The sequence below is a fragment of the Vombatus ursinus genome, unplaced genomic scaffold (assembly GCF_900497805.2).
Source record: "Vombatus ursinus unplaced genomic scaffold, bare-nosed wombat genome assembly UNPS02000749.1, whole genome shotgun sequence".
In the NCBI taxonomy this organism is placed as follows: domain Eukaryota; kingdom Metazoa; phylum Chordata; class Mammalia; order Diprotodontia; family Vombatidae; genus Vombatus; species Vombatus ursinus.
In genome coordinates, this window is record NW_020940527.1 from 24,748,865 (window position 1) to 24,762,192 (window position 13,328).

Sequence of the window (13,328 nt, forward strand, 5' to 3'; positions counted from 1 at the left end):
TAGCTCAAATATCAACTCCTCTGTTTAGCTCTTAAACCCCTTCCCTTCCCACACTCTACAATTCTGCCAAACTGGCCCACATGTGGCAGCCAATCTCCATCTGTGCCCTAGCCCTGGCCTTCCCTCCTCAGACCCACTTCACAGAAACCTCAAGCACCCCCTTCTACATGAAGCCTTTTCTGATCCTCCCAACAGCAAGAGCCCCCAATTCTTTGTCTGTATTTTGTACTTATTCTATCTAGACATATCTGCACACGCTGTCTCCCCTGACATAACATAAGCTCCCTGGAAGCAGAGATGATGTCACTTTTTATTAGTTCCCCAGTGCCCAGTATGGTGCCTGACATCTATTAGACATTTAATGAAAGCTTTTGATTACCTGATTGATTGACACTTCCTGTATCCACAAGGTTTAAGCCTTCTATGGCACGTTCTATGGCACGTCCTCATATCTGCCCCTCTGCAATGGGAATGACAAAATCACAGAGGGTCAATTCCACCAGGTCTCCTTCTAACTCAAGCATGTTGGTGAGGCTCTGAGATCAGAGCCCTGAGAGTTGAATCGAGTCTTCCCACAAGGTCAAAGAATTAAAGTGGAACTAGAGACCAAGGACTGAAGGCATGGTATAAGGGAGCCAAACTGGTCCAACAAAGTCAGGCTAGAGCACAATGAATAATTGGCCATATGCAATCTATCTTTACTACCTTAAGCCTTCCAGCTCCTGGAAAAAACTAAACACTCAAAGGTCCTCTGGGCTAGTGGCATTCTGGAGAACAATTCTTATTGCCTTAATTCACAGGGGCAGAGGTACAGGCAGTCCACAATTTTCAGACATCCCCCAATTAAGATGGAAAAGTTTGCATCTGGATTGCATTTCCCATAGAACAATGTGAGCCCTTAGACCAGTTCAGAAAAACCTGAGTCAGGGGCTTTTGTAACAGGATAAAGTAGGAGGAGGTGAGGAGGCCAGAACTTCCACCTTCAATAAACCCTTGAAGGAAAAAGTTTTAGTCACAAGTTCCTTCTTTCATTCCCTTTCTTTTTTTTTTCCTCCCTTGGCCACAGAGAAAAACTCACCTGCTTCTCTTCCCACCACTACTGGATCCTTCCAGCTCTAAATCCCCTAACACTCTCAAGCATCACAAAGTGAATGATCATGAGAAGAGTCAAAGAGGAGGAAAAATTATACATCACAGCAAGAATACCCAAGATCAAAGGGGCCAGATGGGGAAGGTCTGAAAGGTACAGCTTTGGAAGTCTTTTCAGAAGAATGGTCAAATTCAGGACAAAACTCTCAAGCAGAATTAGGGAATATGAAAAATTGGGCTCTCCAATCTATGACTTCTATTTAGCAGAGCCTCTAATATAAAAAAAGTAGACTCTACTAAGAGGAAAACAAAACTAGCAAAAAGAAATGCATTATGCATACACAATCTCTGCATGCCAGATTTTCTAAGACCCTCCCTGGTTGGAGCTAAGCATTTCAACCATCCAAGAAGCATGAGTATGAAGAATGGAACTTGAGAGTGTGACGGAAACAGCTGGGGTGTCCTCTGTGATTGGAACATCTGGAGAGCACATGAGAGCACATCTGGTGCCTACGTGACCAAGCAGCTGGAGTGAGTTTGTAGGAACAGCTGCATCGGGTACCATTCCTGCTTGGCTCCGGGTGGGTGGGTGGAAAGCGCTACCTGTTCTGCAGAAGCCAATGCCAGGGTCACATGTCTTCTATGCGCCACAGAGACATACGTTGGGGTGGGGAGGGGGTGCACTGACAAATCCAAGTCCTATCCAACCACCCACCTTACAGATGATGCACTAGGAAACCCAGCATACTCACCAGGCTGAAGAGAGACAGATGCAACCTACCAGGAAAATTCTGGAAAATTTCATAATGCAATCAATACAACTTTCATAGTCTTTTGACTCCTTGGGTCCAGAAATTTAGGTTTTCTACCCAGTGGTCCTGATCACCACTATCCACAAAGGCATTGATGAGGGTACAGGGAAACAGGCCTCAGGTTATGCATAGCTGTGCAGTCAAGTGACTGCCTCCAGGGTATGAGTTAAAGGACATGGAAAAAGGCTTCTTCAGCCCCCAAATCTCTCTCCTATTCTGCCTGAAATTCTTCACTTCATTGCCAAACAAAATGAAATTTCGCTATTAAGGATTCATTTCTTTGAGTTAGAAAAGCAACCAATACTCTCAAGGTAAAGTAGCAGGGCGACGAGGTATCACGGTGCTAGGAGAGGAGTCTGGGTTCAAATCTGGCTTCAGACACTAGCTGTGTGGTCCTGAACAAGGCACTTAACCTCTGCCTGCTTCAGCTACCTCATCTGTAAAATAGGCATAATAATAGCATCCACACCCCAGGGCTGTTGTGAGGATAAAATGAGATGTTTGTAAAGTGCTTTATAAATGTTATCGATGTTATCAATCACTATCATCATCATTATTGTTTTTATTAAGTATAATAGAGCAGAAAAAGAAACACACTAAGCTAAGAGTTCTTAACCCTTGTCTGTGGTTAGGTTTCAGGGGGTCCATGAACTTGAATGGGGGAAAAAATTACGACCAATCTCTAACTGGATGTTAGCATTTCCTTCTATCATGATTTTAAAAAAATTACTCTGAGAAGGGGCACCAGATTTCTAAAGGGGTTCATGACTCAAAAAAAAAAAGCTTAAGAACTCTTTCACTAAACTATTATTAATGTAGCCAAGTTTTAGTCAACCAATCAGGACTAAGAGAATTCCTATTTTGCTGAGGAAGGGGAGGAAGTGGGGAAAAAAGAATAATTTTTCTGACATTCCATTATAGGCATCTAAATGAATCACATTATAGGCAGTGCCAGGGATAAAGGGAATGGGGCAGGCAGGGCACAGCAGGAAGTCCAAGATAAGCCACTCTATTCACTTCACAATTTTGCCCACCCCCGGCCCCTCTCATAGAGCCAGATTGGGGAAGAGTGAGGTACAGGGAAGGTGACTCACAGATCACACCCGTAGAACAGGGTCTTGTGGTCTGTTTTGGGGGGTGGGTCAGCATGGGCCTCAGTAGGTCCCAGTCCAAGCCCCTCTTTTTTATAATGAAAAAGTCCAAGCCCAGCCATGAGGTGACCTCGGGTCTTCTGGCTTCAAATCCAGTACCTCTGCCTAGATAAGCAGAAGGTGGGACGGACCAGCGTGTGCCATCCAAGTCTATGCCTCTCTGCAGCCAATGCTCCATCTCTCTCTGTGACCCCCTGGGGTCCCAGCCACGGACCCACCTACAGAGAAGCCTTGCTGATCGCCCCTAATTCGGCAGCCTCCTCTCCGGATCCCATTTGTGCCCAGCTGTTCAGTCCTGGCTTCTCCATTAGACTGTAAGCTCCTCGAGGGCAGGGGCTGTCTTCTGCCTCTTTTTGTATCCCTGTGCCTAGCACCCCGCCTGGCACACAGTAGCTGCTGAATAAATGTTGGCCGACTGCTCCCCAGAAGGCCCCCTGGGCCCGCCACTTACTAGCTCTGGGAACTTTCCTCGAAAACTCCGCTCGGGGTGAAATGTTCTACTTGCTTAGAGCTGGAAGCCAGCTTGGGGTCCATTCAGTCCAGCCTGCTTATTTTACAGAGGGGGAAACTGAGGCAAGGTCACCAACCCAGCAGGACTGGAACCCAGGTCTTCCGGGCTCAGAGGCCAGCCCTCATCAGGGTTCTCCTGACCCCTCCCCTCTCCCCCCCCATGACTTCCTTCCCCCCATCCCCCATGACCTTATTTTGATCACACTCATTATGTACCTGAGGTCTCTCCCCTTAGACTGTAAACTCCCTGAGAGGAGGAACTGTAAGCGGCCGAGAGCTGGGTGACCCTGGCCAGGTCGATTCCTCTCTGCCTCACTTTCCTCATCTGGTCTGTGTGCAGATCAGGGCCTAAACCCAAGCCAGACTGTCTCACACCTTTTACCCCCAGCTCGTGCTCCCCGCCCCCACCCCTAGCGCATGCTCCGCCCACTCTTCCCCCCCAGCGCGTGCTCCCCGCCCCCACCCCTAGCGCATACTCCGCCCACTTCTCTTCCAGCGCGTGCTCCCCTCTACACCGCCCCCTCCCAGCGCGTCCTCCTCAGCCGCCAGGGGCGGGGCGGGGGCGGGCAGAGGGCACGTGGCTCTCCCCGCGTCACGTGCTCGCTGCCGGAAGCCAGCCTGGCCGGGCCGGGAGAGCCGCTGCAGTGACGGCGTTCGGGTACGTCTGTCCGTCTCCCCCTCCCCCCTCGCTTTTCGCCTGCTCTCCTGGAGGGGTGGGGCTGCGCTAGGGGCCTCTCCTGGGCCCGGGCGGGGGGCACAGAGCGGGTAGACGGACAGACAGGCGCGCGGACCAGACACACGCGCTCACACAGACACAAACCAGGCAGACGCGCCCACGGACACAAGTAGAGAGACGCAGAGCCAGGGATGGTGCTCCAGGAGCGCGTTCTGAGGCTTTGGGAGAGGGGAAAGGGGCCAGGGGGCTGCTTCCTGGGAGGCCGGAGGCCGGGGCTCGTTGCTAGGCGCCCCGGGGGAGCGTCCGGAGCCCTCCCCCCTCCCCTGGGCGCTCCAGTCCGAAAACCTTTATTAATCGCGCTGCGGTGCCGAGGTGGGCCCCAAGCCGGCCTCTGCCCTCGTCCGGCTGACCGCGGGCTGCAGGAGCTCCAGGCTCGGGGCGCTGCAGACCAGAGTCGGACCAGGGTCAGGCAGGGCCCCTCCCCTCATCTCCTTCGACGGCAGAACCTCGTCCATCCTTTCTTTACCTTCCGTAGCAGCCGCCTTTTCCGATCGTCCCGCTGACCGCTAACGGCCTCCCTTCCTAATCACCTCGTATTTATTTGCCATTTATTCCGTATGCACTTATGCATGTATATTTTTCCCCCGATAAAACGTATGCTCCTTGAGGGCAGGGACCAGTTCACTTTTTGGTCATTGCATCCCCAGCACCTCTCACGGTGCCTGGCACTGTGAATGACTGGCTGATTGATGGTTTGAAAGGATTCATAAAAGAGGTGTCATTTAGGCAGTCCTGTCTCATAGTAACAGACTGACTTGGGAGTCCCAGGCTTCTCTTTCAGCCTGGCCTATGAACTTGTTCTATTTTACTTCCCCTCCCAGGGCTCTCATTTCCTGTTCTCAAAAATAACAGGGTTTTAGAAAATAAAATAACAGGTATTAAACTAGATGGTTTCTGAAGTCCCTTTCAGCTCTAACTTCTAGGGATGCATTGTAGGAGAGTAAGAAGCATTGGTGAGGAAGCATGGGTATTTGGAGAGAAAACACAGATCTCTCAATACAGAGAATACAAATGGGCTCTCTGGTCCATCATTCCTAATCAATCAGTTAATTTGTAGCTAAATACCTACCCCGTGCCTCCAAAATTTTAACCTATTAAAACTATACTAAGAGTTTTGGGACACCTCGTACATAGCGCTTTAAGATTTGCAAAGCACTTTACATATATTATCTCATTTGAACCTTACAGCAGTATGTAAAGCCCAGTTTTACAGGTGAGGAAACAAGAGAAGTTAAGTGACTTTCCCAGCCTCACTCAGGTAGTAAGGGCCAGAGGAAGGTAGAAGGCTTTAGCATCTTTAGAAGATAGGAAATACCAAAGAGCCAGGGATGGAACCCCAGATACCTGGAGGTGTTGTGATGCACATTGTTAGTTCCCACGTCAGTGAAATTAGGGGATCCCCAAAGTAAGAAAAAATTAAGGTGATACGGAGAGGCCAGGAGTCTGAAACGAAGCCCTCTGTTCTGGGGCTACTCATGAATTTGGGGGCTTTATGAATTTTAAGGATAGGAAGTGTGTTAACCACCCCTTCCTCCAACTCCAATCTGAGCAGCCTAGACTCAGTTGAATGTCTATGTCCAGAAGCATTGATGAGGCAATCAGGGGTCTATACTTGACAGGCCCCATTTGTCTATGCATCCCCTCCAGCCCCTGCTCCATTTTGTTTAGGCCTGAAATAGGGAGAATGAGAATACAACGCTGGTTTTCTTTTGTGTTATGTACACTCCTGGAGGGCAGGACCTTTTGTCTTTGTATCCCCAGTACCTCAAACAATGTCTACTGAATGATAGGCACTTAATAAAATGCTTATTGGTTAATCAGGGGATTGGTCAATGTGTTTGCAGCAACTGGCCTTCACCACCAGACTGAGATGACTGCCCTGCCTGTCCCAACAGTTTACTGAACTTCATCCTCCCTGGAGGACAGCTGCTATCCCCTTCAAGGTAAATTGACATCCACTTTGAAATCCTGCCCTAGAGGAATGAGCTTTTACCAGAGGTCAAACCTAACTGTGCTGGGGATATGGAGAGCAACCAGGCTAGCTTCCTTGTCCATCAGCAGCACCTCCTCACCCAGAGGAAAACCTCATTCTCAAGCCTTCAGGTCATGGCCAGTTTATGTCTATTGTCCCTGGTCCCTAGATATTTAGAGCCACTCATCACCAGGAGGCTGGCTTCCAGGTGATGTGTTGGGGGAGGGTTTTGGCCACAGCGACTCATGAAACCCATTCCAAAGGCAAAGAGTGACTGTCATTTGTGGCACACGGTGCCAGACATGGATTCGGGGAAGACCCGAGTTCAAAACCAGCCTCAGACACTTACTACCTGAGTGACCCTGGGTAAGTCACTCAACCGCTGTCCTCCTCAGTTGTCCCATCTGTAAAATGAGGCTACTAATAGCACCTCCCTTCCAGAGTTGTGGGATTAAATGAGAGAATATTTGTAAAGTGTTTTGCAAACCTTAAAGTGCTTTACAAATGTTACCTATTATTATTATACATGGCAGAGTAAATAATAATAATAATTAATAATATAATAAGATAGGGGCCAAGGAGAAGTCCAGACCAAGTGCTTTAGTAAAATTTTAATTTGGAGAAAACAGTTGCAGCTGGGGAAGTTCAAGGAAGTCTTTGTGAAGGAGGTATGTCAAAGCTGAGCCTTAAACGCAAAGGGGGATTCTGAAAGGCAATGATGAAAAGGGAGATGACATTCTTGGTACAGGGATGGACTGCACAAAAGGATGGAGGTGGGACGTGGCATGTACACTGTGTGGAAGAGATAGTCCAGTTTGGCTAGAATATGGCCTAAAGGGTGGCAGGCTGTGTTTGGCATCAGAAAAACAAAAATTTAAATCCTGCCTCATATACTTAATAGCATTTTGACCTTGGGCAAATCACTTAATGTTTCTGTGCCTCAGTTTCCTCTTCTTTAAAATGAAGGAGTTGGACATGATGGCCTCCAAGGTCCCTTCCTATGGTGGAAGTAGGATAATGGTATGGAAAAAGACAAGAATGGCCCAGAATGACAGTGGGAAGGAGCCCAAGAAGCCCTCCCTCTCAACCTTTACTTTGCCAGGAATCCCCGAGGTCACATTGCATTGAGCCAGATTCTAGTGGGCTTTCGGTGCCAGGCTAACGAGTTGATTTTGTGCTGATTATATGCCAGCATTGTGTGTGCTAGGCTGAGGATGCAAGGACAAAGAATGGAATAAGTCTTCCTCACCAGGAGCTACTGGGTAGATGGGTACATGGACTAATGCATGCAACCTGAACATGAAGAGGAGAAACACCAGATGTGTGCAGGGTTATCCAGTCCAGAGTCATTTGGGAGGGCAGGAGGGAGATCAGGAAACGTTCCTTGCAGAAGATGGAAGCGAGGGGCTCTCAAGCAAAGATGGGGTGTATTCTAGGCATATGAGACAGCATGGAGGAGTGCGTAGACAGCTGACTTTAGAGGAGGGAAGATCTGTATTCAAATTCCACCTGTGACGGTGGGCAATGCATTAGGCATTTACCTGCTCAGTGTTGTCAGAGAGGCAGCACATGCTGATTGCTGCTGGTAAAGGAAGTTTCTCAGCAGAAACTGAGATTTCATCACTACCATGATAAAACCACTCGTCCAGTTTTTTAAAAAAGCAGGTAATAGGGAGCGATTGACATTTTGAACGGTGCAGTGACTTGGTCAGATGTGTGCATTTGGGAGATGATTTAGGCAGCTCTAGGAAAGATGGGTTGATTTGGAGCAACTGATTTTTATTTTCTTGTGGGTTTTTTAGTTTAGCTTTTTTTTTCTTCTTTACCTTTCTATATGTTGTTTTATAAAAGGTCTTTCTGAATGCTAATGTTGTGTTAGCGGAGGTGGGTTACAAAGATAAATAAGATGACACTCACGTGGATTATTTCAGTGAATTTGCAGGATCTCACTTGCTTGCTCTCTATCTTCATTTAAATTTGGTGCTGCCTGGAGGCAAGGGATGGACTGGGTGATTTCTCCCAGTCCCTTCCAGTTTTGGAATCTCTGATTCTCTAGAGGGCTGCCTGAGGCCTAGGCTCTCCCCTTTCTTTCTTGTGCTCCATATTTGTGGCTTTTTTTACTCTGGGTTGGGGTGGGATCTCGTCTTCACAAAGTGACTAGACCCTCCTCTCACCAGCTGTCTTCCAGGCATGAGCTGTCCAGGAGGGCAGTCATGGTGAGATCCTGACCTTTCTCTCTCCCTGCCAGATGAAGTGTGTGCTGGTGGCCACGGAGGGGGCCGAGGTCCTATTCTACTGGACCGACAAGGAGTTCGAAGATAGTCTCTGGCAGAAGTTTGGGCTGTCAGAAAACAAGGAAGGAGAGGTAAGAAACAGGGATGGTCAAACGGCCAGCCACGACAAGAGGCCCTCAGTCTTCCTCCAGGCTTAGCACAGACAGAGTCATTTCCTGTGGCATCCCCCCTTCTTCTCCCGAGTGTGTAACCAAGGTCTCCTCTGGAGACAGTGCAGGATATCTGCAAGTACATTGGATTTCCTTTCTGCAGATCTTGGCTTAAGAAGTAGACCTCTTCCACCAGATACCTGTGTGACTTTGGACAAGTTGCTTAAACTCTCTTCTGTCTTTAGAGATGAGTTTTCTCATCTCTAAAATGGACATATTAAAATTTTCCTTCAATTTCCTCATCTCTACAGTGGGCATAATAAAAATCACACTACCTACCTAACTGCTGGGTGACTCATCGGATTGATTCCAGGCCCAGGGAGACCTGAGTTCAAATCTGGCCTCAGACACTTCCTAGCTGTGTGACCCTGGGCAAGTCACTTAACCACCCGTCTGCCTCAGTTTCTTCATCTATCAGGAGATAATAATAGCTCCTCCTTCTCAGGGTTGTTGTGAGGATCAAATGAGATAACATTTGTAAAGGCTTAACACAGTGCTTGGCACACGATAGGTATTTAATAAATGCTTACTCCCTTCCCTGTCAAGGTTGTAGTCAGGGAAGCTATGTGGTGCTATGGCTAGAACTCTTGACCTGGAGTTAGGAAGACCTGTATTCAAATCCAACCTCAGGCACTTTCTAGCTGTGTGACCCTGGTCAAGTCACTTAACCTCTCTTTGTCTCAGTTTCCTCATATGTAAAATGGGGTTAATAATGGCATCAACCTCCTGGGGTGGTTGTTAGGATAAAATGAGGTAATTTTTGTAAAGTGCTATATGAGTGCTAATGATTATTATTAATCCTTATAATAATATAGAAACATGCACTATTCTCTTTCAGCCTTTTCCTGCAATATCTCATACCACCGTCCTTAGAAAGGACCAGGATTCTATTGGAATTGAAACAACTTAAATCACTAATCAGGCCATGATGATTCCTACTTAATCAGTTTTTTTTTTTTTTTTTGTTACCAAAAAACGGTATATCTTTGTTGTCACGTTTAAGCTCTCATCTTCACAGCTGAGAAAACCAAAGGCTTCATTGATAGACAGTGCACTTATACAAGTTAAAGCAAGAGTTTATTTTGGAGTCTTTTTCCTATAAATTTTGAAGCTGCATTGAAAAAAACTAAATGATTTAGCATATCTCATGTGCCAAAGCCAACTGAAAGAGCTGTTCATAAAAGTCACTGGGAGATGAATAATCTCCACTTCAAAAAATTAATTATGGATATCTGGGGCATTTTTGCCAGGATGTTTGGTACAGTCCCCTTCATCAAATGCTTTATTTAACTTAAACAAATTATTTTAATTATGAATTTTTCAGTAGCTAACACATAATTATTTAATAAGACATTTTACATCTTAGTTTTAAGGATAAAATGCAGAGATTTGTTGTGGTGGTGTTGTTGTTTTACTACAACTACTACTAGGATGTTTTACATCCTAGTCAATATAAGCACCAAGAGGGCAGGGACTATCTTGGCGTTTCCATTTATGTCCCCAGTACATCACAGGCAATTAATGATTGGTTGATTGTTTTTGTTTTGTTTTGTTTTCAACAAAGTAGCAAATATAAAGAGCATATTAGAGGTACATAGACCTGGGTTCTAATTCTGCTTGTCCCCATGTTAGTTGTTTAACCTTGGACAAATTAATTCACCACTCAGAGCCTCAGTTTCATGGTATATGAAATAGGAATAATAATAATAATGGGATTATGTACTTCACAGTATTAATGTAGGGGCAAATGAAAAAATATGTTTGTCTAGTGCTTTTTAAACTGTAAAGAAATATGTAACTGTCAGCTGTTGCTTTCAGCAAAGGCAGTATAAATTTAAAATATTGGTTTATTTCTTCCTCTCCTCATTTACTTGCAGGCTAAAAATAAAACAGACTTTCCTGCATTTTCAATTTCCAAATGACTTTTCTATTTAGAATAAAATAGTCTAAGAAGAGAAAACATTAGACTTTAGTAACTTAAAATTGCACTAAGACATTTGGGATGCCCTCTTTGTATATATATATATATATATGTGTATATACACACACGCACATTTATTGTAGTTGGTATTACAGAGGTTTTAAGGGAGATGGGAATAGCCATTGAGCCTATACGCATTGGGAACTCCCAGGTGAGGAAACTTTCTCTACCAATACAGATTAGCAGCTCCAATGCAACTCAGAATCTTGGAGAGTTGCCTAGACTATTCAGGATTTTGCCCAGTCACACAGCCATTCATTGTCAGTGGTGGGACTTGAACTCAGGTCTTTGTGACGAGATTTCTTTCTCCCATACCTCAAATGCCCCTCAGTTATTGTTATTAAGAGTATTATTGTTGCATGCTTACACCTCTCACCAATTCTTCTGTTGCGTCTGGGTACACATTCTGCTACTGAACACAAAGAACCTGTCAAGACAGTCAGTTGGCAATAAGTAGTGCCTGCTCCATTTGCGTTTTTAATGCCCGTAAATTATCTCTGCCACTGCACATTTCTCTGTCCAAGGCAAGGCTTTGTTCTATTCCATGTCGGCCTGTCATTTGTGGGCATCAGGAGAGTCCAAGTGTGCTCTGCGCTTCTTCTCAGGGAGAATGTTGAGAACTTCCCCAGTGGGTTCAACTCAGGCCAGTTTTTCACCAAACCACCCACTAGCCCTCCAGTGAATCAGGGGAGACATCGTTGGCTCCTCTTGCTTTTTCTGTGCCTGTGGCAGCAGAATTGCTGCATGCACTTCCCCTCCTCTGATGGAGGGGGATGATAAGCTGCAGGGGGGATGCTCTCTTGGGCTCACCCGAGGTGCTTTAGGGTCCCTGAAACCTAACATGCCCAGGTTCTGCTGCTGGGTTTTTAAAGTACGATAGTATGTGTTTGACTGCATGCGGTTAGGAGACCAATAGAGAGGGGCCCAGGCTATTTTAGAAACTACACCAAATGGTACAAAATAGCTACACAATCCAACTTGGAAGACAGACTCTTCCTTGCTTCCTTACTCAACCTGGATAAACCTCTAGTGTCTTCTCTCACTAAGGGACCCTTCGATTGACTCCTGAGGTAATTATAGTTTTGCTTTCAAATACATTCCTTTGTCCGCTGAGAAGTCTCAGTCCAAGTTTTTTCTACTTAAATCTCTCTCCCTCTCTTCCTCTCCTCCTGTCTCCCTCTCCCTTCTTTTCTCTCTCATCCTCTCCTCTTTTTCCACCTTCCTCCATCCCCCCCCTTCCCCATCTCTCTTATCTGTCTCTTAGTCTATCTCTGGCTTTCTGTCTATCTGTCTCTCCTTCAACCCCCCATCTCTGTCTCTCTGTGTGTCTCTCTCTCTGTCTGTCTCTCTATTTGTGTGTGTCTCTCTCTTTCTGTCTTTCTCTCTCTCTCTCTCCCTCCCCCCATTCTTCCATTACTGCTTCTCAGGCTTTTCTTCCTCAAAGTAAAAGATTTTGCCCAGATCTCCCACATCCTCACTATGACCGAAATGATTCAACAACAACCACAGCCCCATCCCCAGTAAAGTTCAATATGTTTGCTTTCTTGACACTTTAAACTTTTAGAGAAAGAAAGGGGTTTGATTTAACAAGTTCCAAAGAAACTCTAGGACTTGTTATTTCTTATTCCGACGAATTGGTATTGAAGTTAATAAGCATGTTATTTGTACAGATCGATTACAGACCCGTTGATTTAGAGTAGAAAGCCTTAGTGATCATCTAGTCCTACCCCTCCTTTTGTAATTGAAGAAACTGAAGCCCAGGGAGGTTAAGTGATTTGCCCAATGTCACACAGGTAGTAAGTGCCAAAGGCTGGATTGGAACCCAGGTCTGGATTGGAACCAGTGATGTTTCTACTGCACCACTGATTAATGGCAGAGCTAGGGAATGAACCTATGTCTCCTGACTCCTTTGCCAGCCTTCTTTCCTACTCTCCCGCACTGCCTTGTGGGATCTCCTGCACTGGCTGACCTTGCTTCTCATTGGATAGAGTGACCTTTCATAATCATTCTGTATAATCCATAGAAGAGCTCCTGGAAACCCCCTATAAAATCCCTGATATGGTCCTTCTTGTGACCTTCTCTAAAGTTACAAGATGATGGTAAGATCTCAAATACTGTAGAATTAAAAGATGTAATCCCAATTTCATGACAGTATCTTGATTTTTAAAATGTTAAATTGAAATTCAATATATAGAATTTTTTAAAAGACTATAAAAATCCAATTGTGATTTTTTTGTCTACCCTGTTGAGGAGACCTATAGTAAGAGGCACTGTGGTATAATCATTAAAAGTGCTGGGAGTGGAACCAGAAGGACTGGACACAAATCTGGCCTTAGACACTATAACCCTGGTCAAGTCATTTAACCTCTCTCAGCCTGAGTTTCCTCATCTATAAAATGAGGATGATAATAATAATAGCATCTACTTCATAGGGTTATTGTAAGGATCAAATGAGATAATGTATGTGAAATTCTCTGCAAACCTTAAAGCACTATAAAAACGTGAGCTATTATTGTTATCATTAACCAGTTAATGCTGATGAGCCACCCTGTTTCATCTTCAAAAAGAAGAATTTAAGTCTTGGTCTTAGTGTCATATACTTAGATCTGGAAGGGACCTCAGAACTCACCTCAT

General features: G+C 45.5%; 1 protein-coding gene across 5 annotated transcripts in view; it reads left to right on the top strand.

Annotated features, from left to right (window-relative positions):
* The first annotated feature begins 4,165 nt into the window (after positions 1–4,165).
* HPS1 (HPS1 biogenesis of lysosomal organelles complex 3 subunit 1) overlaps positions 4,166–13,328 on the top strand; it is a 37,263-nt gene continuing 28,100 nt past the window's right edge. For 4 of the 5 annotated variants that reach the window (XM_027859464.1, XM_027859440.1, XM_027859457.1 and 1 more), the window contains exons 1-3: positions 4,166–4,220; positions 6,143–6,241; positions 8,519–8,635. In XM_027859464.1, coding sequence (XP_027715265.1) covers positions 8,519–8,635 — 117 coding nt within the window. In that variant the 5' untranslated portion in view covers positions 4,166–4,220; positions 6,143–6,241. The remainder of the gene's footprint in view (positions 4,221–6,142; positions 6,242–8,518; positions 8,636–13,328) is intronic. The other variant, XM_027859448.1, reaches the window with a different exon arrangement.